This window comes from Bos taurus, chromosome 21 (assembly GCF_002263795.3).
Source record: "Bos taurus isolate L1 Dominette 01449 registration number 42190680 breed Hereford chromosome 21, ARS-UCD2.0, whole genome shotgun sequence".
Lineage (NCBI taxonomy): Eukaryota > Metazoa > Chordata > Mammalia > Artiodactyla > Bovidae > Bos > Bos taurus.
The window spans coordinates 33,270,938-33,292,269 of NC_037348.1; the positions used below are offsets into that span (position 1 = coordinate 33,270,938).

The 21,332-nt window shown below is 45.9% G+C and overlaps 1 protein-coding gene across 5 annotated transcripts; it reads left to right on the forward strand.

Moving 5' to 3' along the window:
- Positions 1-1,751: 1,751 nt before the first annotated feature.
- Positions 1,752-20,635, forward strand: SNUPN (snurportin 1). 5 transcript variants are annotated; one of them, XM_059879054.1, is made up of 10 exons: positions 3,147-3,460; positions 5,409-5,451; positions 5,951-6,113; positions 7,709-7,856; positions 12,351-12,455; positions 12,689-12,785; positions 14,244-14,341; positions 16,693-16,770; positions 18,289-18,369; positions 20,048-20,635. In XM_059879054.1, the coding sequence occupies exons 3-10, from the start codon at positions 5,956-5,958 to the stop codon at positions 20,369-20,371; spliced, it is 1,089 nt and encodes a 362-aa protein (XP_059735037.1). In that variant the 5' UTR covers positions 3,147-3,460; positions 5,409-5,451; positions 5,951-5,955; the 3' UTR covers positions 20,372-20,635.
- The last annotated feature ends 697 nt before the right edge of the window (positions 20,636-21,332 follow it).

Sequence of the window (21,332 nt, forward strand, 5' to 3'; positions counted from 1 at the left end):
GTTCAAAAGCATCAATTTTTCAGCACTTGGCTTTCTTTATAGTCCAAATCTCACATCCATACATGACCACTGGAAAAACCATAGCTTTAGACGGACCTTTGCAAAGTAATGTCTCTGCTTTTTAATATGCTATCTAGGTTGGTCATAGCTTTTCTTCCAAGGAGCAAGCATCTTTTAATTTCATGGCTGCAGTCACCATCTGCAGTGATTTTGGAGCCCCCAAATATAAAGTCTTTCACTGTTTCCACTGTTTCCCCATCTATTTGTCATGAAGTGATGGGACCAGATGCCATGATCTTAGTTTTCTGAATGTTGAGTTTTAAGCCAACTTTTTAATTTTCCTCTTTCACTTTCATCATGAGGCTCTTTAGTTCCTCTTCACTTTCTGCCATAAGGGTGGTGTCATCTGGGTATCTGAGGTTATTGATATTTCTCCCAGCAATCTTGATTCCAGTTTGTGCTTCATTCGAGTGATGTACTCTGCATGTAAATTAAATAAGCAGGGTGATAGCCTTGACATACTTCTTATTTGGAACCAGTCTGTTGTTCCATGTCCAGTTCTAACTGTTGCTTCCTGACAGACTTCTCAGGAGGCAGATAAGGTGGTCTGGTATTCCCATCTCTTGAAGAATTTTCCAATTTGTTGTGATCCACAGTCAAAGGCTTTGGCATAGTCAATAAAGCAGAAATATATGTTTTTCTGGAACTCTCTTGCTTTTTCAATGATTCAACAGATGTTAGAACTTTAATGTCTGGTTTCTCTGCCTTTCTAAATCAAGCTTGAACATCTGGAAGTTCCCAGTTCATGTACTATTGAAGCCTGGCTTGGAGAATTTTGAGCATTACTTTGCTAGCATGTGAGATGAGTGCAACTGTGTGGTAGTTTGAGCATTCTTTGGCATTGCCTTTCTTTGGGATTGGAATGAAAACTGACCTTTTCCAGTCCTGTGGCCACTGCTGTTTTCCAAATTTGCTGGCAACATCATCTTTTAGGATTTGAAATAGCTCAACTGGAATTCCATCTCTTCCACTAGCATTGTTTGTAGTGATGCTTCCTAAGGCCCACTTGACTTTAAATTCCAGGATGTCTGGCTCTAGGTGAGTGATCACACCATTGTGGTTATCTGGGTCATGAAGATCTTTTTTGTATAGTTGTTCTGTGTATTCTTGCCACCTCTTCTTAATATTTCTGCTTCTGTTAGGTCCACATCATTTCTGTCCTTTATTGATAGAGTGCCTGAAGAACCATGGACAGAGGTTTGTGACATTGTACAGGAGGCAGTGATCAAGACCATCCCCAAGGAAAAGAAATACAAAGGCAAAATGGTTGTCTGAGGAGGCCTTACAAATACCTGAAAAAAGAAGTTAAAGGCAAAGGAGAAAAGGAAAGATATACCCATTTGAATGCAGAATTCCAAAGAATAGCAAGGAGAGATAAGAAAGCCTTCCTTAGTGACCAATGCAAAGAAATAGAGGAAAACAATGGAATGAGAAAGACTAGAGATCTCAAGAAAATTAGAGAAACCAAGGGAACATGTCATGCAAAGATGGGCACAATTAAAGTACTAGGCTTTTCTAAAAAGTAAATTGGTTTAAAGACATTAAATACAGGTGTATGTGGCCAACCTTGTGGAGTGCAAGAGTCTACAGTTACGGTATCATTGTTGCAGGTAGAGCATAGTTCCCCTTATGGTAAACTGGCCCCAAATGAGCTCCTGGGCTGAGTGCCATTTAGTTTGTTTTTTTCAGTGACACGGGAAGTTATTCATCTGGTGTGAATGATGGACTGGAGCCGTTCTCCTGGACCTCAGTGTGTGAGTTTGTCCATGTCAGTCTATTTTCCTCCAATGTATAGGGCTTTTATTTTCTGTGACCTCCGTGGTGGTGGGTAGAGAATTGTGGTTCTAAGACACAAAATACTTAATATCCTGGTATCAAAGTCGGTCTCATAAATCAGCTTTTATCTGCCAATGCATCAAATAACCTAGTGCACAGTCTAATCATTGCAAGTTAAAGCTCACCTATATAAATTCTAAATTTTTTTTTTTTTTAATTGGTCTTCCGGGACCCCTCTACCCTTCCATCAATCTTACCTCCAAATGGATGGAATCGTGTATATAAAATATGCAACACATCCACACCTTGGCATTCCTTGGACTCAAAACGTGCCAACACTGTTTCTGTAGTATAGTAATAATCAACTTCCTTGTGAGACAACCATGCCGCAAACTTAACTATTTGGCTCAAAAGCTGTGTGACTTCCACCGTTACTCAACCTCTCTCGCTTCAGTCTCTACTTCCTTGTATTATTTTAAGTTTAAATAAGATAGGGCGTGTGAAACTCGGTATCCACTTCAACGTAAGTATTCAATAAATGGCTATTTACATTTCTATTTTGCATCTCTACGGTCCTAGTTTACAAAGGCCGCTGTCTAGTTTGATTAACTTCCTAAACCTCAGCTGCTTCCCTCTACCCTTAGCACCAATTCAATCATTCCTTCACCAGTACCTTGCCGTTTGCCGGAGGCAGAAATCAAACCAGGTCCCTACCATTGCCAAGCTCACAGCCGGCTAACGGGCTGTAATCAAGGTTTCCAGTGTTCTAAGGAAACCTTGAACTGAAATGGGGAGGGGACGACTGAGACTTAGGGATCCGCGGGCGGGTGAGGAGGAGCAGTCATTCAGGGCAACTTGCATTGCCCGTATAAGCACGGGCACGGGAGTGGAAGCGGACTGCAGCTGGACCCTTAAGGACTGTGCGGATCTGGGGGAGGCGACAGGACGCAGGCGCTGGAGGAACTTGAATGCCCGGGCACGAGATCGGAGTTCCTGTTGTTAGCCGAAGAAACCTGGAGCAGCTTGTGCCAAGGAGTGAGGCCTCGGCCCAGCCAAGTCACCTTGCAGGCGGGTCACAACACAGGAGGAGAAGGCGGACCCCAAATCCGAGCGGACTGGAAAATACCCGGCCGTTGAGGACGGAAGTAACCGCAAACCTGTGACCGAATCCCCGAGTAACTCCCAGAGTTCTCAACGGCGAGAGGAGCCGGAAACTACCAGCGCAAGGTGGGTGGGCCCGGCGGCGGCCAAGGGGGCGGGGCTGGCTCTCTCACAGCAGCTGATTGGTCGGCCCGGCGGTGGTGGAGGCTGCCCGTGGAATCGTCACCTCGGCCTGGTGAGTCCTGAGTTCGAGCCTGGGCCTCGTCGGCTCAGAAATTGTCCCTAGGCTCCCGGCCGTGACTCCCTCGGGCCGGCTTCACGCTCCCGGCCTCCCGAGGCATGGTCTGGGTTGGGTCGCCGAGCGAGACCGGGGCCTCTCCTTGGGCGGGCTTCAACTCTCAAGTTCCCGGCTGTCTAGCCAGGACCCCTCGGGGTACTTTTGTGGGGGAGGGACGAGTCATGCACTCGTCCATAGAGAAAAACAGTGCGGGGATGTGGCGGGGAGGACTGTCGAGTGGAGCAGGTAGAGGCCCCCGAACTGAAGCCCAGTGGGAGACGCCGAGGAGGCCCAAATCCTGGTCTGGGGGATTCGACGCGGGGGTCCCTGGAGGGGGAGGGAAAGGAGGAAGGAGCCATGGCGGGGAACACGCGGGGTCTGGAGCTCGGAGGGGAGGTCTGAGCCGGTCGGAAATTGAGAGTGAGAGGATGAATGGAGATGGAGGTTGAGACCGCCAAGTCATCTCCATCCGAAGAATGGGTTGAAAGAGCAGGATCTAGCCAAGGACAGCCATAAAAGCGTGGTACAGGGGAGCGGGGCGGGGTGGGGTGGTGTGAGGGTGGGGGAGGGGAGTCGCCCCACCCCAGTGTACAACGCATCAATTTTAAGGATTTTATAGTTCTTGGCAGAGCATGAGCCCACACCACGATAAGGCATGATGAGGCCTAATAATGTATTTTTGGTTTGGTCATTACTTGGTAAACCGAAGACATAATGAATATTTTAAAATTTTTATTATGGAAGTGTTCAGACTTACACAAAAGTATAGAAAAATACAGAAAATAGCATACAATTTAGAATCCTAAGTACTTACCACCTAGCCTCAACCATGAATGGCCACCCCCAGTTGCATAACATATGTGTGTCAGTACGCCTCAAATCCATACTGATAAACTTTAAGTTTTTTTTGTTTTCCATTCATGTTTAGTGAGTATAAAGGTTCCATTTTTCAAGAGTAGAGAGTTCTGGAAATTGCTTGCACAACGGTGAATGTAATTAACACAGCTGGATTATACACTTAATGATTAAGTGGTAAACTTTATGTCATGTGTTTTTAACCACACACACACAAAATGTCCTTTCAAATTAGAAAAAAAACCAAAAAACTAGGGAATTCTCTGGCTGTCCAGTGGTTAGGACTTGGTGCTTTCACAGTGGGGTTCCATCCCTGGTTGAGGAACTAAGATCCCACAAACCCTGCGGTAGGCATTTAAAAAAAAAACCTAATGCTGTAAATTAAGAAATAAAATCTGAGTTCAAGTGTGCAGTGGAAAATAACTCGTTGCCAAGTAGAGGCCCATAGAGTGTATTTCTCACTATGGAGGCTCTGAAATGAACCTGTTGGTTTTGATGCTGAAAGGACTGGAGCTGGCCTGGGGCGGAGCTGAGCACTAGTGGTGCCCTCTGGTTTGTACCAGAACTTGAAGGGTTGGGCCAGCCCAGCTGTGTGAGTCCAGTTTCTCCCAAATATTCCTGTTTTCTTCCAGTCTGAGGCACACTTTTTTTTCCTGGCCGTAGCAGCTTGTGGGATCTTAGTTCCCAGACCTTGGATTGAGCCCTGGGCAGGGAAAGCAGAGTCCTAACCTTTGGACTACCAGGGAATTCCCTGAGGCGCACATTTAATCCTTGGGTAAGCGCCTGTGCCGGGCTTCTTGGGTGGCTCAATAATAAAGAATACACCTGCTAAGCAGGAGACTTGAGTTCCATCCCTGGGTGGGGAAGATCCCTGGAGCAGGAAGTGGCAACCCACTCCAGTATTCTTGCCTGGGAAATCCCGTGAACAGAGGAGCCTGGTGGGCTACAAACAGTCCATAGGGTTGTAAAGAATCAGATTTGACTGAGCGACAAGCTTCTGTACTGCCCCATGCTTTCATTCAGGGAAGGGTGAGTGAAGTGTGAAGTCGTCTCTTTCCGCTCCCATTCTTGAGGGTTGCCCTTGGTGGTCTGTCTGTAGTGTGACATCCACCCTCTGTCTCCCGAATGTGCCACGGGTTAGTCCTTTACACTCTTAGGGCAGCTGGTGTTCACTGAACTGGGAGGTGGCCTTCCATATTCTAGTTCTTTTCCAAGTGAGTCCTGCATATGTGACCTTGAAACTTTGCTTCTGCCTGCCCCAAACAAACATACAAAACAAACTACAGACCAAGAAAGTAACTGCCATGTTTGGGTTTTTGGCTCCTTGTCTTCCTCCCAGGGCTTCAGAACCAGCACTTCTCCTGGAGCTCGATTTTCTTGATGTGAGTTCGCATTTATTAGAAAACTAAACAGCCCATCAAACTGCATCTGAAATTACTTTTTAAAAAATTGTCTTAAAAAGACAATTACATTAGTTATCGAAAAACAGATTTTTAGAACTATTCAGGAAAAAACTAGATACTTGATCACGTCACTGAATGTCAGTGATAGTAAGAAGGAATTAGTGACAAGATCCTTGGTGAATGATGACAAAGAGCAAAAATTAGATTCAGTCACCAGGTGGATTTGCTTAGTAATTGATGTTGAAGTTTATACACTCAGAACTATCAAAATGACCATTATTAAAATATCTGTGAGGGAAAAAGTTTTTGCTCATATGTAATTCACCCTTTAATTTCCTTTTTTCCCCAATGGAAAAAATTGTGATTTTGGATTAAGTGAGGTTTCTTAGGAATGTAGCCATCGTGTTACATCATAACTGCCTGTACCCAGGAGGTGATACAAAATGAATGAACCATTTTCTTATGTTTTCCTTTGTAGGGAAGATGGAAGAACTGAGTCAAGCCCTGGCTGGTAGCTTTTCTGTGTCTCAAGATCTGAACAGCACAGCCGCCCCACACCCCCGCCTGTCCCAGTACAAGTCCAAGTACAGTTCCTTGGAGCAGAGTGAGCGGCGGCGCCAGTTACTGGAACTGCAGAAATTGTAAGAGATGTTTTAACTCCTTAGCTTCTCTCTGTAGGCTGGCAGCTGTGAACCACACAGGAGGCTCCAGGCTTGTCTCTACAGAACCCCCTTCAAAGTGGACCCTTTGTAGATTGTTCTTGCTCACAAGGTCGGGAGGTATAAATCCCGGCAGAGGTAGACATCCTTGACATCCAGAGCTTGGGAAAAGATGAGGAAGTAGAAAGAGACTGAAGTTTGAAAGCAAAAGCTCAACTATCTGGTTAACTTTTTCTTTTCTTTTTTCCTGGCAGCAGTACTGAGCTTTGCAGTTTAAGGGCTTATGAAAGTCACGCCCAGACTTCCATTCCCCACATTCCCTGTGTGGCTTCTCCTGCACTCTGACTTCTGGCTTTGGTTGGTGTGGGCTTCCTGTCTTCCTTCAGCCCAGATGTTTCTGTGGAACCCTTGGGAGTTCCAGACAAATAATTCCACAGGGAATCTGAGGAAATGTCTTCCATACACTTCAGTCTCAGTGCCAAGCTGAGCAAACAGGGAAAGAGAGTTTATAGAATAGCGAGCGTTTGAGGCTGGGCTGCTCTGAAGGCGAGGCCTGTCCTTTTATTCTCAGTGCAACACAGGCCTCCTCTGGGTAAGGAATTAAGGATTAGGAGAAACTGTCAACAGCTGCAGTTTCGATGCAGTCTCCATTTTGCACACTGCTTCCTCGCTAGACGTGTGTAGCAGAGATGGTTCCCTGGGGCTTCTGGGTTGCTTGCAGATTACATTCTCAGATCGCTCCTTCTCCATAACCTCCACAGTTAATTAATTGTGATTAATTAGTTTGGAATAGATAATACATTCATATGGTTCAAAATTCACAATACATAAGAGTACATGGTGAAAAATCTGTCTTCTAGACATCAAGTTCCTTTCTCTCCCTCACTCTTTTTTTTTTTGGTCATACTGAGCGGCTTGCAGGGTCTTAGTTCCCTGACCTGGGATTGAACCTAGGCCCGCAGTGGTGAACATGCCTAGTCCTAACCACTGGACTGCCAGGGAATTTCCCACATCTTATAGTATACTTGTTATGGCTGATGAATAAATGTTGATACATTATTATTAGATTTCCTTAGCTCTTCTAAGTGGTCTTTTTTGAAAGTTAGGAGAGATGCATTGCTGTTCCTCAGAAAGCCACAGAAGCTGTACCTGTCTCAGACTTCTCACTGCATCCCAGCGTTTCCTCCTTGCAGTCCCTGAGAGCCTTCAGACTGATGTCTGCCAGGCAGAGAAGTGTCAGCTCTCACCTACGTGGAGATGGGCGTCTAGGGCGGAGTGGGAGGGAGTGGGATCAGCCACTAGCAAAACTTGAAAATTCCTTTAAATATTGTACTTTGCTTGTTCCTAGGAAACTCTGAAGAAAGCCGAGTGTGCTTAAACTGGGTTTCCTATTTAGGATCTGTGAGGAGGTGGTCACTAGTTAAGGCTTACAAAGGAAATTCTATCATCTCTTACTCCCACCACAATTTCCAAATTGCTCCTGAATTTAGAGACTTTGAATTACATCTGTCACATTATAGGGTGTCTTCCTGTGAGACATAAAGACCTGGCCTTATGCCTTTTTTTTTCCCCCTCAGAAAGCGTCTGGATTATGTGAACCATGCCAGAAGACTGGCTGAAGATGACTGGACGGGGATGGAGAGTGAAGAAGAAGAAGAAAAGAAAGATGATGAGGAAATGGACGTTGACACTGGCAAGGAGTTACCAAAACGCTATGCTAATCAAGTGAGTGGTCCAGAGAAGATTAGGTGTAGCTGGTCCTGCTCCATTTACTGTGCAGTCAGAGCTCTTTACTTACCATGAACAGAGAGGAACGAGATAGGAAGAACAGGAACTGCTTTGAAAGTGCTGATGTACAGAACATTTCCGAGATGAAGAGATGGCTTACAGCTCTGTGTGCTGATGGGTGTCGCTGATGGAATCTGAATAGTGGGTTTCAGAATCATCACCCCATGCTGTTAGCAAAGGCTTCTGACCTGCTACCAAAACCCGCTGAGCTATTGATATGCTAGTTGATTCCATTCTTGTCTTTCTTTACTAGTCATTGTACAGATGTTTTGGATTAGGCCTGCCCATCCCAGCACTGTGCCCCACCCCTCCCCCCAGGTTAGTAATCTTTCTCAAGTGGTGGACTAGTATGCCAGTCTTGGACCTTTACATTCAGGTGGTTGGAGGTTGGAAGTACAGCTGCCCTTGAACACTGGGAACTGCCCAGCACCCCCAGGCTAGCCAGCTGAGGTTGAGACCACTATAACAGACACTACGGCAAACTTGACTTAGTGCCCTGCTGATTCCAGAGGAGAAGCCACTGTGGCTTGTGGTGCCATAGGGGAGGCAGGCATGGAGACTGTCCAGTGCTCTAGGCAACCCAGGTATTCCAGAGGTAGGGCATGTATCTGAGTGGGGCCAGGGGTCTACCCTGCTATTGCATACTTCTCTCTGTAACCCGAGTGTCTTGTCACCTCAGCGTCCTCTCCTACTTTTAGAATATGGTTTCTGGGTACACACACTCCCATCCTCTTTCTCTGCCTCAAATATAGCACAGACGACGTCTTCTGTGACAAAGTACAGTTGAGTTCTATTGAACTTTGTGCAAGGAACTTGTGCAAGCCTTGTACATGCAGAATCTTAGTTCCAGGGATCAAACCTGTGCAGTGGAAGCATGACTCTTAACCACTGGACCCACTGGGCAAGTCCCCAGCAAACATTGTTGAAGGCCCTGTTCTTTGTTAAGCTAGGCTATGCTCAGAAAGTACACATGGGCTGGAAATAGCCCGTGCATGTCTAGGGTAAGTGTAGAGTATGTTTTTTTTTTTTCAGTAAGAAAGTGATATTAACTTCCAGCAGGGAAGGAAGCAGGGTTTCAAAATCAGGAAAAGGTTAATGAAAGAGAAGACAGCTTTGAATCGTGGGTAGGACAGGCAGAGGTACAGAGCATTTCAGGGTGTTTCAGGCAGCACAATAAGGCTGAACAAGAGCCCAGAGGTGGGAGAGGAATATATGATGTGTTCAGGAGGGATGTACAGAGGGTATGTGTGGATGGAGCAACATAGGGTTGGGGGCGGTATATAGCAGAAACATGTACAGGGATTTAGACTCTGGCCTAGACTGTGAGGAAGCACTGAGAATTTTTGAGCCAGGGGCAGAGGTGGGACTTCATGGGATGACTCCCACATCAGTGTGTAGAAAGGCCTGGAAGAGAGAGATTGTGGTAGGGAGCTAGGTTTGCTAAAAGAGCTGATGGTGAGTTTATTGAGGGCAGTAAAAGTGTGTCTGGCTTTTTTCATTTAGCAAAAGGATTCATTTATGTTGCAGCATGTGTCAGAACTTCATTCCTTTTCAAGTAATATTTTGTTGTATAGATATACCACATTTGTTTTTCCATCCATCAGTTGATGGCCATTTGAATTGTTCCACTTTGGGGCTATTATGAATATTGCTGCTATGAATATTTGTTGACCATGTTTTTGTGAGGACATACGTTTTCATTTCTATTGGATATATACCTGGGAGGGAGTCACTAGGCTGTATGATAACTCTGTGTTTAGCCTTTTGAGGAACTGCCAGACTGTTTTCCAAAGTGACTATACCATTTTACATTCCCATCAACGATGTGTGAGAGTTCGTTTCTCCGCATATTTGCCAATACTTGTTATGGTCCAGCGTTTTGATTTAGCCATCCTAGTGGGTGTGAAGTGCTGTTCCATAGTTTTGATTTGCATTTCTCTAGTGACTAATGATGTTGAGCTTCTTTTCATGTGTTTATTAGCCAGTATCTTTGGAGAAATGTCTGTTCAAATTCTTTGCCTATATAAAAGTGGAGTTATTTGTCTTCTGTTATTGAGTTGTAAGAGTTCTTTATAGGTTCTGTGTGAGATACATCTTTATAAGTTCTGTATGAGATACATGATTTGCAGATATTTGCCATTATGTGGGTTGTCTTCACTTTTTTTATTTTATTTTTAAACTTTACAATATTGTATTAGTTTTGCCAAATATTGAAATGAATCCACCACAGGTATACATGTGTTCCCCATCCTGAACCCTCCTCACTCCTCTCTCCGTTGTCTTCACTTTCTTAATATTTTTGGTAGCACAGAAGTTTTACAGCTTGATGTAATCTTAATTTATCTTTTGTTTCGTCATTTGTGCTTTTGATGTTGCATTACTACTGTTGTTTAAGGGATTGTTGATTATGCCTTGGGTTTAAGATTGAATAACACAGAGGGAGGTGATGATATTATTAATAGGGCACAGAATGCAGAAGGGGAAGGGTGGGTGTTTCAGGGATGGGAAGTACTTAGGGTACAGAAGGGAGTGAATTCTGTTTTGGATATGCTGAGTTTAAGGTACAGAGAGGACCAGCAGAGAAAGAGATACCAAGTGGACAGCTGGAAATACAAAATTGGAGCAAAGGAAAGAATTCTGGAGATGAAAAAGAAGAGAATTAGGAGGCATCTTCTTTGGAATGACAAGTAAAGCTACAGAAGTAGATGAGATTCACCCCAACAGGGGATAGCATCTAAGAGGAAAAGAAAAGGGGGACCTAAAACAGCCCTCTGAAGATTATTTACATGTTTGGGAGAGTGTGTGGAGGACTGTTTGGAGGAAAAACAGAAAAGAGGTGTGTCACGGAGCCAAGGAAGTATGTGTCAAGGAGAATACGACTGGCAGCATCGCACCAGGTGCGGAGGAAGGAGGGGGAGATGAGGGAATAGAGATGCTCAGCTGCGGGGAGGTCAGGCAGGGATGTGAGGCAGCGAATCTGGACTGAGGGTGTCAGAGTGGGTGGGAAGGCAGCAGCGGGAAATATGAAGTATTCATAGTTAAAGAGAAAGTGGAAGAGCTTAATAGAAATGTAGAGTATAAAGTTTTATTTTTGCCTTGGATTTGAGGATTAGGGGTTGTGTATTTTGTGGCCTACAGGGAAGGAGAGATGGGAGAGACGATAGATTCAGTGGGAGGGATTACCTGATAGGTGGTATCAATGGGAGGAACCAGTGATGAACGAAAGAGCAGATCTTTTCAAACTCCTTTTACCACAGCCTTTTTTCTTCTTTTTTTGAGGTAGATTTCCTTACATCTTTTGGTGTAGTATTTGGGTCAGTAGTTTGGGACTTGATCCAGTTGAGAGCATCTCAAGGTAAAGGATTTTATTCATCTCTGAGGTATAATCCCTAGAACATAATGGTGTGATAAAGGTAGTTGGCGGGACAAAGTAAGGAAAGAAAGAGGGTTGCATCCTCCAGTATAGTAGGTGAGGTAGTAAGAATGTATATGGATGCAGATAATGAAGGTGAGAAGTTGAAGTTCAGGGTGAACAGGAGATGAGTTGATTACTAAGAGCGAGTGAGGTGGAGGCTCCACTGTCGGTTTTCTGTTCTCATTCTTTTACGTGTATTTTCATTATAATATGTACATGCAGTGAAAGTGTTAGTCACTCACTCCTGTCCGACTCTTTGCAGCCCGTGGACTGTAGCCCTCCAGGCTCCTCTGTCAGTGGAGTTCTCCAGGCAAGGATACTGGAGCAGGTTGCCATTTCCTGTTCCAGGGGATCTTTCTGACCCAGCAGTTGAACCTGGGTCTCCTGCCTTGCAGCAGATTCTTTACCATCTGAGCCACCAGGGAAGCCATATATATATATTTCTTTTCCTTTTAATATTTATTTATTTGCTGCATCGAGTTCTTAGTTGTCAGGCAGGATCTTTAGTTGCATCCATCTTGTGGGATCTTCCCTAACCAGGGATTGAACCTGGACCTCCTGCATTGGGAAGGAGAAGTCTTAGCCACTGAACCAGCAGGGAAGTCCCAGGACATAAATTCTTTGTCACTGTAAACACAGGAGCAGCACACTCCTGTTGACTGTTTTTTGTTTGTTTGTTTTTTTAATTTGTGGAAAATTGCTTTACAATGTTGTGTTGGTTTCTGCCATACAACAACTCGAATCGTCATAATTATATATATATCTACACCCTCCCTCTTGAGCCTCCCTCCTACCCCCATCCCACACCTTTGGATCATCACAGCGCCAGGTGGGGCTCCCGTGTTAAATATTCATGGCGGCTTCCCACCACTGTCTCTTTTACACACGATAGTGTGTGTGTCAGCGCTGGCTCTCAGTTCATCCCGTCTTCACCTTTCGCCATTCTCACCACAAGTCCATTCTCTACTCGGATCATCAGCCTCGTTCACTTTCAACACCATTTTTTGTGTTCCCAGTTAATGCTGTCAGAGTGGTTAATTGACGTCCCTTCAGATTTGGGGCAGGAATGGATTGTGGTCGTGTGCCCTGTTGGAAAAAGATCCCTTATCGTGGCTTCCCAGGTGAGTAGCCGCTCCCACGCGTGTACCAGCGTGCCTGGCCTGCAACTTGAGGGGTTCTCTGCACGCTCTGTGTTCCTTATCTGTCAGGCAGCTGTGCTCGCCCAGGGATTGAAACGCTTTCCTGCGGGAGGGATTTGGTGAGAGCCATCCTTGGACGGATGGCACTCGTACAGAGTGTGGAAGCAAAAAGGGGAGGAGACCTTGATGCCTGATGTAACTGCCTTTCCCCACAGGGTCTTACCAGTGCCTACACCAAGAGTGGCTACTGTGTCAACACGTTTCCTTCCCTTCTGCCAGGAGGCAACAGGCGAAACTCAACAACAGAGAAAGGTGCCTCCGTAAAGTTGTCTGTTTTTTAAGTTTTATAATCAGTAAGAGACAGTGCTCGGTTACTTGCCTAGTTGTTTTAAAGACCCACTTTGAAAGAACACCTTTGGAACTGTACAAAGATACTGTTCTGCCCACTGGGCTCTCCTTCAAGGTCAGGCCGCCTCAGTTGCAGAATAGTTGCCACTTGTGAGGCCTGCTGAATTAAACCCCTGAATTAAAGTCAGTGTACCTTTCCCACGGAGAAGGCAATGGCACCCCACTCCAGTACTTTTGCCCGGAAAATCCCATGGATGGAGGAGCCTGGTGGGCTGCAGTCCATGAGGTCGCTAGAGTTGGACACGACTGAGCGACTTCCCTTTCACTTTTAACTTAACTGAATTAAAGTCAGTGTACCTTTCCCACGGAGAAGGAAATGGCAACCCACTCCAGTGTTCTTGCCTGGAGAATCCCAGGGACGGGGGACCTGGTGGGCTGCCGTCCATGGGGTCGCACAGAGTCGGACACGACTGAAGCGACTCAACAGCAGCAGCAGCAGCAGCACTTTCCCATGGACTTCGTCACAAGGTGACAGGTGTGATTTTCTGGGGAAAGGTCCCTCAGAAGACCAAGTGTAACATACAGTAAGCTGTTTCTGGGGCTTCCTGCCAAATTCCCTTTTCTCCTTTATCTTTGTCCTCATCTTAGCTTCTCCCTCCCACCTGGGCCCAGGCAAGGAGACTAAAGGTTAAATAACTTGCCTGCAGTCATTCAGCGAGGAGTTGGCAGAGCTGGGCCTACACAGTTCTCTTGTCTCTACCGGCTCAGACTCCCTTAGTGCTTCCTGCTGTCCTCTGTCCTAAGCCCAGATCCCTCCGTTGTTTTTTTTTTCACTCTGGCCTGAAATGGGCCCTCCCCTGCCCCCCGCCCTGTTATTTCAGTCCTCTGATCCCACCAGACTGTTCGTATCCTATTTGTTCATGAAGCATGTCCTGATGTTCCAGTCCCCTTTTCCTGGAACTCTCATTTATCTTGGTTTGGGCTACACATTGCAGCGCTGGGTTTTCTCCTCTTCGATCACTTTATCTCCTCAACTGGACTATAACTTCCCTAAAGGCAGGGAGGACTTACAGTTAATACTCCCCACAGAACGCAGTACCTATGATGGGAACTCAAAAGTAATCGTCAACTAAAATGGAAGGTTACTTGCCTTCAAACTTGAGCTTCTCTTAAACCTTACCTAAAGGTTCAGAGATCCCATGTGGCATGGCCTTGACCCCTCCTATACTCACACACCTCAGGCCACCTTTGGGCTATACCAGGCGGCCAGAAAAGGCTGTGAAGACTTTGTCCCTTAGTGCTGGGCCTTCCTGGGATCACTGAGGGTTGTTGGATGTGGTTCCCAAGCCCCGAAGATGGGGCTCCCTAGATTATGGTGGAGGGAGCCCTGATGGGAACCCTGTACTGACTTTCTGCCCACAGACTACACCATTCTGGACTGCATTTACAGTGAGGTGAACCAAACCTACTACGTTCTGGACGTGATGTGCTGGCGGGGACACCCGTTTTATGACTGCCAGGTGAGGACTGACGCTCGCCTCATGTCTTCTCCTGCTTTCTCCTCTTTTCCCAGGAAAGTGGCTCAGCACGTGGGTTTAGTCCGTGACCAGCTTCTTGGTGTTCACAGGATGTGGTATATCAAGAACATCACCTAATGTTCCTTGCATCTTTGAGTGTGTTTAAATTAGCTTCATTTCTAAAAAGAGGTAGGAGGAACTAAGGGAAGCATAGCCATTCTCTAGGGGAGGAAGGAGAAACAGAGCGGAGGCATAGGCTGGGGCTTCGTGGAAGCTGTAGCCACCCCTCTCTCCAGAGTGTGGGAGGCTTGCTGGCAGGGAAGACTGCTGGTGGCGGGGATGCTGCCTCGTGCAGGCGGCACCAGGAGAGAAGGTGCAGTGGTAAGCAGCACCAGGTAGACTTCTGCCACCTCTGCTCCTTGCCAGCCGCATCCTGACCCTGAATGTCAAGGCCTCCTTAGTATGATGGCCACCCCCCCCAATATTCTCCCCTCAAGTTTCAGCTTCCCACAACATTTTTCTCAGATTGGTGATACTTACAAGTGACAAGCAGTCATCGAGAGAGAGGCCAGGTCTCCCCACAGGGTCTGTCTCTTCCCCCGTGCTCCCTGTCCTTGTCCCGGTTTTGTTTGTTGTTGTTTAGTCACTAAGTCATGTCCAGCTCTGTGCAATGACCAGCTTCAGGCTTCTTTGGAATTTTCCAGGCAAGCACACTGGAGTGGGTTGCCACTTCCTACTCCAGGGGACCTTCCCAACTCAGGGATTGTACCCACATCTCCTGCATTGGCAGGTGGCTTCTTTACCCTCTGAGCCACCTGGCAAGCTCTGTCCAGTTTTATAGTAGTGGGTTTTTAATGCTCCCTCTCAGCTGTTAATAGTTTATCATTGTAGTTCTCAATGTGTTCTCAGAAAGTTGTTCAAAATGCAGATTCTTCAACCTCTTGAATCAGAAATTATGGGCATGGGGCTTATGTTTTAATAAGCCTCCAGGTGATCCTCACAGAGGCCCAAGCATGCGAATCACAGGTTATCACCATAGGCTGCTTCTTTCCATAGCCATTACCCCAACCTAGGTTTCCAAATCATGCCAGATGGTGGTAGTTCAGAATTTTAACATGCATCTAATTCAAAAAATAATAGCCAAGACCTGCATCGCTAAGCACTTTGTGAGCATGATCTCACTGAATCCCTTACAACAACTCTAAAAGATAAGTATGTACTATTGTTTTTACTCCTGATCGTTTAGATATGAAAGCTGAGAGCCACAGATGTTAAGTACCTTGCCCAAACACAGAGCCAAGCCCCAAACTCAGAATTCACAAATTCAATCCAGGATCTATTTTTCTTTAGTTCTGTTGAAGGATGTTTCGTAACGTACATTCACAGCCTACACATTTGATAACTAAAGCCACCTATATTTTGATAATATAAAGAAAAAAGACTGTGGGTTATTTATTTATTTATTTTTTTGGTTTTGGAAATTTGAAAAGAAAAAGAAAAGCCCCTAAATATCAACAGAAGGGTATGTATCAGAAGTAGTTTATGAGAAGTTACAACTACAAAGTCGTTTCTAACCCTCAGGTAAAGTAAGACAGAGGTTAACACAGTGTGCTCTGGAGTTGCAGAGTCCTGGGCCTGTGGTAATGCTGTGTGCACCCGGGTGAGTGACGCAATCTCTCTGAGCCTGAGTCCTCACCCGTAAAATGGAGATAGTCATGATGCAACTTGGAGAGGATGGTTGATGATTAATACGATTATGTGCGTAAGGTCCTTAGTATGGAGCCTGAGACATAGTAGGCCTTCACTGATAAATATTGGCATTACTGCTATTAATAATCCTGTTGGATTTAAGGAAAATATATCCAAAGATTTTATGACATCTTCCTGACCTTAAAGCAGTGTTTAACAGAATTGAGGGTAATGAGAGGAGGGCTTAGGTTTTCATCCATCAGGTGACTATTTTTCACAGTTTCATTGAAGTGTAACTGACATACAGCACTGTGTAAGTTCAAGGTGCACAGCACAATGATTTGACTTACATAGATGGTACAGTAAGTTAACACCCATCATCTCATATAGATACCAAAAAAAAAAAGAAAAAATAGTTTTTTTTTCCTTGCCATGAGAACTCTTAGGATCAACAACTCGCAACAGCTGTCACGTATACCAGGCGGCAAAGCTGACCGTAGTCACCGTGTTGCGCTGTCAGTGTCTAGCACTTATTTATCTTATAACGACATCTGTGCCTTTTGACCCTCAAGCAGATTTTTAGAATGGGGTGTTTTTGTTCATAAAACAATATTTTGTTCATGAAACAGTGAGCCTTATTTCATCTTTCCCTGTCTCTTTGGCAGACTGATTTCCGATTCTACTGGTTGCATTCAAAGCTACCAGAAGAAGAAGGACTGGGAGAGAAAACCAAGCGCAATCCAGTAAGGCCTGGTGCTAGGACTGCAGAGTTCGTTCTGGGGATCAGTTTGGAGTGCTCTGTTGTCTGAATTCAATCATTATGGATAAAATTATCTTTATTTTGTCTTTTTGAGGCAGCATGGCATAGTGGGAAAAGTATGGACTTAATAGTTATCCAGATTCCAGTTTTGGCTTTTAACAATTATTTGGTTAAGTTAATATCTTCACTTGGCTTTCATTTCTTCATCTGTTTAACAGGGTTAATAACACCTACCTTACAGAGCTGTTCTGTGAACCAAATGATGTAAATGTGCAAGTCTTTCTAGTGAGCACTCAATAAATAGCAGTTGATAGAAAATGCTAATACCTTCTTTTATTAATAATGCTATTTAGGATGCTAGTACGGTGGTTCTCAAACTATAGGTTGCATCCATAGCCACTGGAGGCTTGTTGAAATTCAAGCTCCTGGGCTTCACCCCCAGAGTTTCTGATTCAGTAGGTCTGGGGTAAAGCCTGAGAGTGCATTTCTAACAAGTTTCCCAGTGAAATTGATACTGCTGGTCCATGGACCACACTTTGAGAACCCCTGCTTTTATATCTGAGCTAAGAGTGACCTCATCTAGTGAGTTCCCTCTTTTTATAGATGAGGACGCAGGCTCAGAGAAAGGGTGCTGCCTTCCCCAAGGTCCCACGGTCCAGGATGATAGCCCAAGTGTCTTTGCTGTTCCTTCAGGGATTAAACACAGGACGGCTATTTTCATTGCGTTTTATTTGTTAAGCTCTATAGACTGGCATTTGCTTGGGTTGCTTACAGCATTTTTAAAGGCAACTAGATAGCCAGTTACAGGACATTAAATGGAGCCAGTACTTCAGTGACATTGTCAATAAGGCCCAGAAAGAACACGGGCGCTGCTTCCTCTGAGACGCTGGTCTGTGTGCTCTGCATGTACTGTCTCACTGAGTCTGCCTGACAGCCCTGTGCAGTAGATGCTTTTATTATCCCTTTTTATAGACAGGAAAATGGAGGCATATGGAGATTAAATGATGGACAGAGGTGCACTTCAGACCCAAGCAATCTGACTGAGAGGTTGTCATAATCCTCATCACTTTGTTATGTTGCTTTAGTATAGAATTTTTTGCTGTTGTGGCATTTCACCAGCACTTCGTTTGGGGTAGCGGTCATAAGGTTGGGAGAATAACAGAATCCCCACACCTAGTACCTGGTGGTTCAGTCTTGACCATATGTTAAAATCAACTGGAGAGCTTAAAAAACAAAAATGCTTGGGTCCCACCCCAGAGCAGTTCACTCAGAATTTCAGGGGGAGGCCTGGGCATCAGTAATTTTTAAGAGTTTCCCAGATGGTTCTCCTGTAAAAAACAAGGTTGAGAATTCTGTGCCTAGTAATTCAGAGGATAGGTAGAGGGGGCCGGTTAGGCTGAGATTGAAAATTTTCTTCTTTGATATATTTTTAGGTCTTCAACTGCTGAAACCAGTATTGTTTGTAACATATAATAATTATTTGTTCTAATTTATGTTTCAGTTTAAATTTGTGGGACTGAAGAATTTCCCTTGTACCCCTGAGAGCCTGTGTAAGGTGCTATCTATGGACTTCCCTTTTGAGGTAACAAAACCATTGTCTTTATTGCTCTGATGTGATTGTGGGACACAGGGAAACTCGGCTACATGGAGTCTTAAGAGTGCCTCTGACTTTGCTGTGTCAAAGCATCAGAAAAAGGGCTGAAAGCTGACTCTTGGGAAAGGATGTGCTCGTGACCCTTCAGAGTCAGGTAAGTCAGATGGCCAGAGCTGGAAGGGCCCTGAAAGGAAAGCTCATCTCACTCCCTCGTTTTACAGATGGAGAAACTGAGGCCCAGAGAGAGGTGAGGGCTCCATTGCTGGGTCCTTGTGTCCTCTGTGCTACAAGCGTGAGAATCAGCCCCATGTTTGACTGCCACTGCTGATTGTGATGTAAAGGCGCTTCTGTGGCCGACAGACTACAGGGCTTTGAACTCCTAATCCTTCCTTCCTCCCACCAGCAGATGGTCCCCAGGGATGGCAGTGCATGCTGAGCAGTGGCAGGGCAGCAGAGTGACTGACTTGTCCCAGGTTGCCTAGGACCTCCAGGGTTTTAGTGCTCAACTCAGAGTCTCAGGTCCTCAGGGTCTGCTCAGCCCTGGGGCCTTTTGTCCTCCTCAGAATCTGCCTGTACCCTCTACACAGACTTCCTTTGCCCATCGTACCCTTTAAAATACTGCCTAGTCACCCACAAGTATTTGCTTGAACTGAATATAATTTTGCTAAAAGGATCACAGCTTCCCGAATAAGGAAATAGCAAAGGCTGAGCTGCCTTCATTTCTGGGAGTCAATTAAGAAGGTGGTAAGAACACCATCTTTATTTATAACCCTTATGCCCCAGTGACAATAAATGCTTTTTAGAGATGAGTCACTGAATCACAGAAAAGAAAATATGGAACTGTGGGAGGTCTTCCCGTTGAGAAAAACTGAGTTTCCCAGAATGTAGCATTCAAACAATTTAGGGGGAGGTTCAGGCAGCCAGAAATGCTGGCTGCTTGACCGCTGCTTCCCTTGCACTCAGCAGTCTGGCATCTTGGAGGGGCTTGTCTAGTTTCCCTGCTTTGTTCCCTGCATGGAGCACATCCCCCACTCCTGGGACCTCCAGGTGGTAGGAAGTACATGGAATCAGAGGAGAGAAGACCTGGGCTCAAGGTGGATTTCTCCTTCATCCTCAGTGTGTTTGGGGGATGCCCCAGAACTCCTGGAGCTGGAGCAGCCCCAACTCTCAGACACTTTCATGGTGGGTAAGAGAGTGAAATGGGGCTTTCCTGGTGGCTCAGACGGTAAAAAATCTGCCTGCAGTGCAGGAGACAGATTCCATCCCTGGGTCTGGAAGATCTCTTGGAGAAGGGAATGGCTACCCACTCCAGTATTCTTGCCTGGAACATTCCATGGACAGAGGAGCCTGGTGGGCTATAGTCCATAGGGTCACAAGGAGTCGGACACAACTGAGTGACTAACACGTACTTCAAGAGGGTGAAATAGTGGGTAGGAAAGCACCCTGTGAACGGGAAAGTACTTTGTATGTTTCTATATATTAGAATTTCGTTTTCTAGGCCATTTCTTCATTTAGAGAAATGCATGTCTGAGAATGAGGACTCTCTGTCATCCGGCAGTGACCCAGGAAGAAAGAACTGGACCAGAGGAACGGCCGCAGTGTACATAGCTCTCCTGGAGACATGAGCCCCAGAGTCCCTTCTCATCCCAGGTTTCCTCTCTCGTAGGTGGATGGGCTTCTCTTCTACCACAAGCAGACCCACTACAGCCCTGGAAGCACTCCTCTGGTGGGCTGGCTGCGCCCCTACATGGTGTCAGATGTTCTTGGCGTAGCTGTGCCAGCCTGCCCACTGACTACCAAGCCAGAATATGCTGGCTACCAGCTCCAGCAGATTATTGAGCACAAGAAGAGCAAGAAGGAGGGCATAATGGGGAAGCTCACACCCAGGGCCTCTGAGAATGGACACTATGAGTTGGAGCACCTGTCTACCCCCAAGCTGAAGAGCCCTCCCCAACGCCCCAACCACCCGGAGAGCCTCATGGAGAACTAGGCAGGGCAGCCTCCTCTGGGAGCCACAGGATGGTGGTTGGCTCAGAGGAAGGCTGGGGAGGTGGACAGTCACAAGAACAAAGTGACTTCATTTTAGGGCAGACCTTCCAAAGCCATTCCAGCTGGGAAGAGCTTGTCTACTATCTGAAATGCTGGCTTTAACAGTAGGGAGGGTTCCCACATTGAGTGGTCCTCGGATTTGAGCAGCAACTCCTGTGAAAATGTATCACAGATCCACAGTGTAAATATATGTCATTCTTAAGAAGTTATTTGTGGTTCTTAAACTTTAGACTGTCAGGAATCTCCCCCACCTCCACTCCTTCAGGCTACCCAAACCATGACTGTCAAGTGTTGGCCCATTTCACTGTTTAGCGCTTAAGCATTCTGCTGAGTTTCTAGTTGCTGCTGTTGGTAACGTCATTTTCTAAAAGGTCTTACCAGGAACTGCAGTTCTTGGTATTTGAATATGTTCCCTCTTCTGAGAAGACAAGTGTGATTTTCTCTGGTTTCGACACAGCTAGAGATAAAATGCAAATAGAGTTCATTCACTGCTTCCACCAACATTTGAACATCTTCCAGAAAATAAGCCTTGTGCTAGGTCCAGGGGTGTAGAGTGGGCTGTAATAGGATTTCATCCCTGCCCTTGAGCTCAGGATCCAGTGAGGAAATAAACTCACCAGCATCTAGATGGTGGGATGATGGCTTTAGTGCAGAAAGGGGGGCGGGGGAGAGTGGGAGGAGCAGAGGGAGGTTTCAGAGCTGGGCTGAGACTCAGGAGGGACAGAAATGTGCTCTGTGGACAAGGAGCGGGGAGTTTCTCACAGAAGCAGGAGTTGATGCAGTTGCATCCCTCCAGAGCTGAGCAGGACTTGCTCTGGGGCCTGAAGTTGGTTCAGCATGGCTCGAGGGTGAAGTGGGGCTGGGAGGCTGTGGGAAAGGAGGCTGGAAAGAGATGGCCCTGA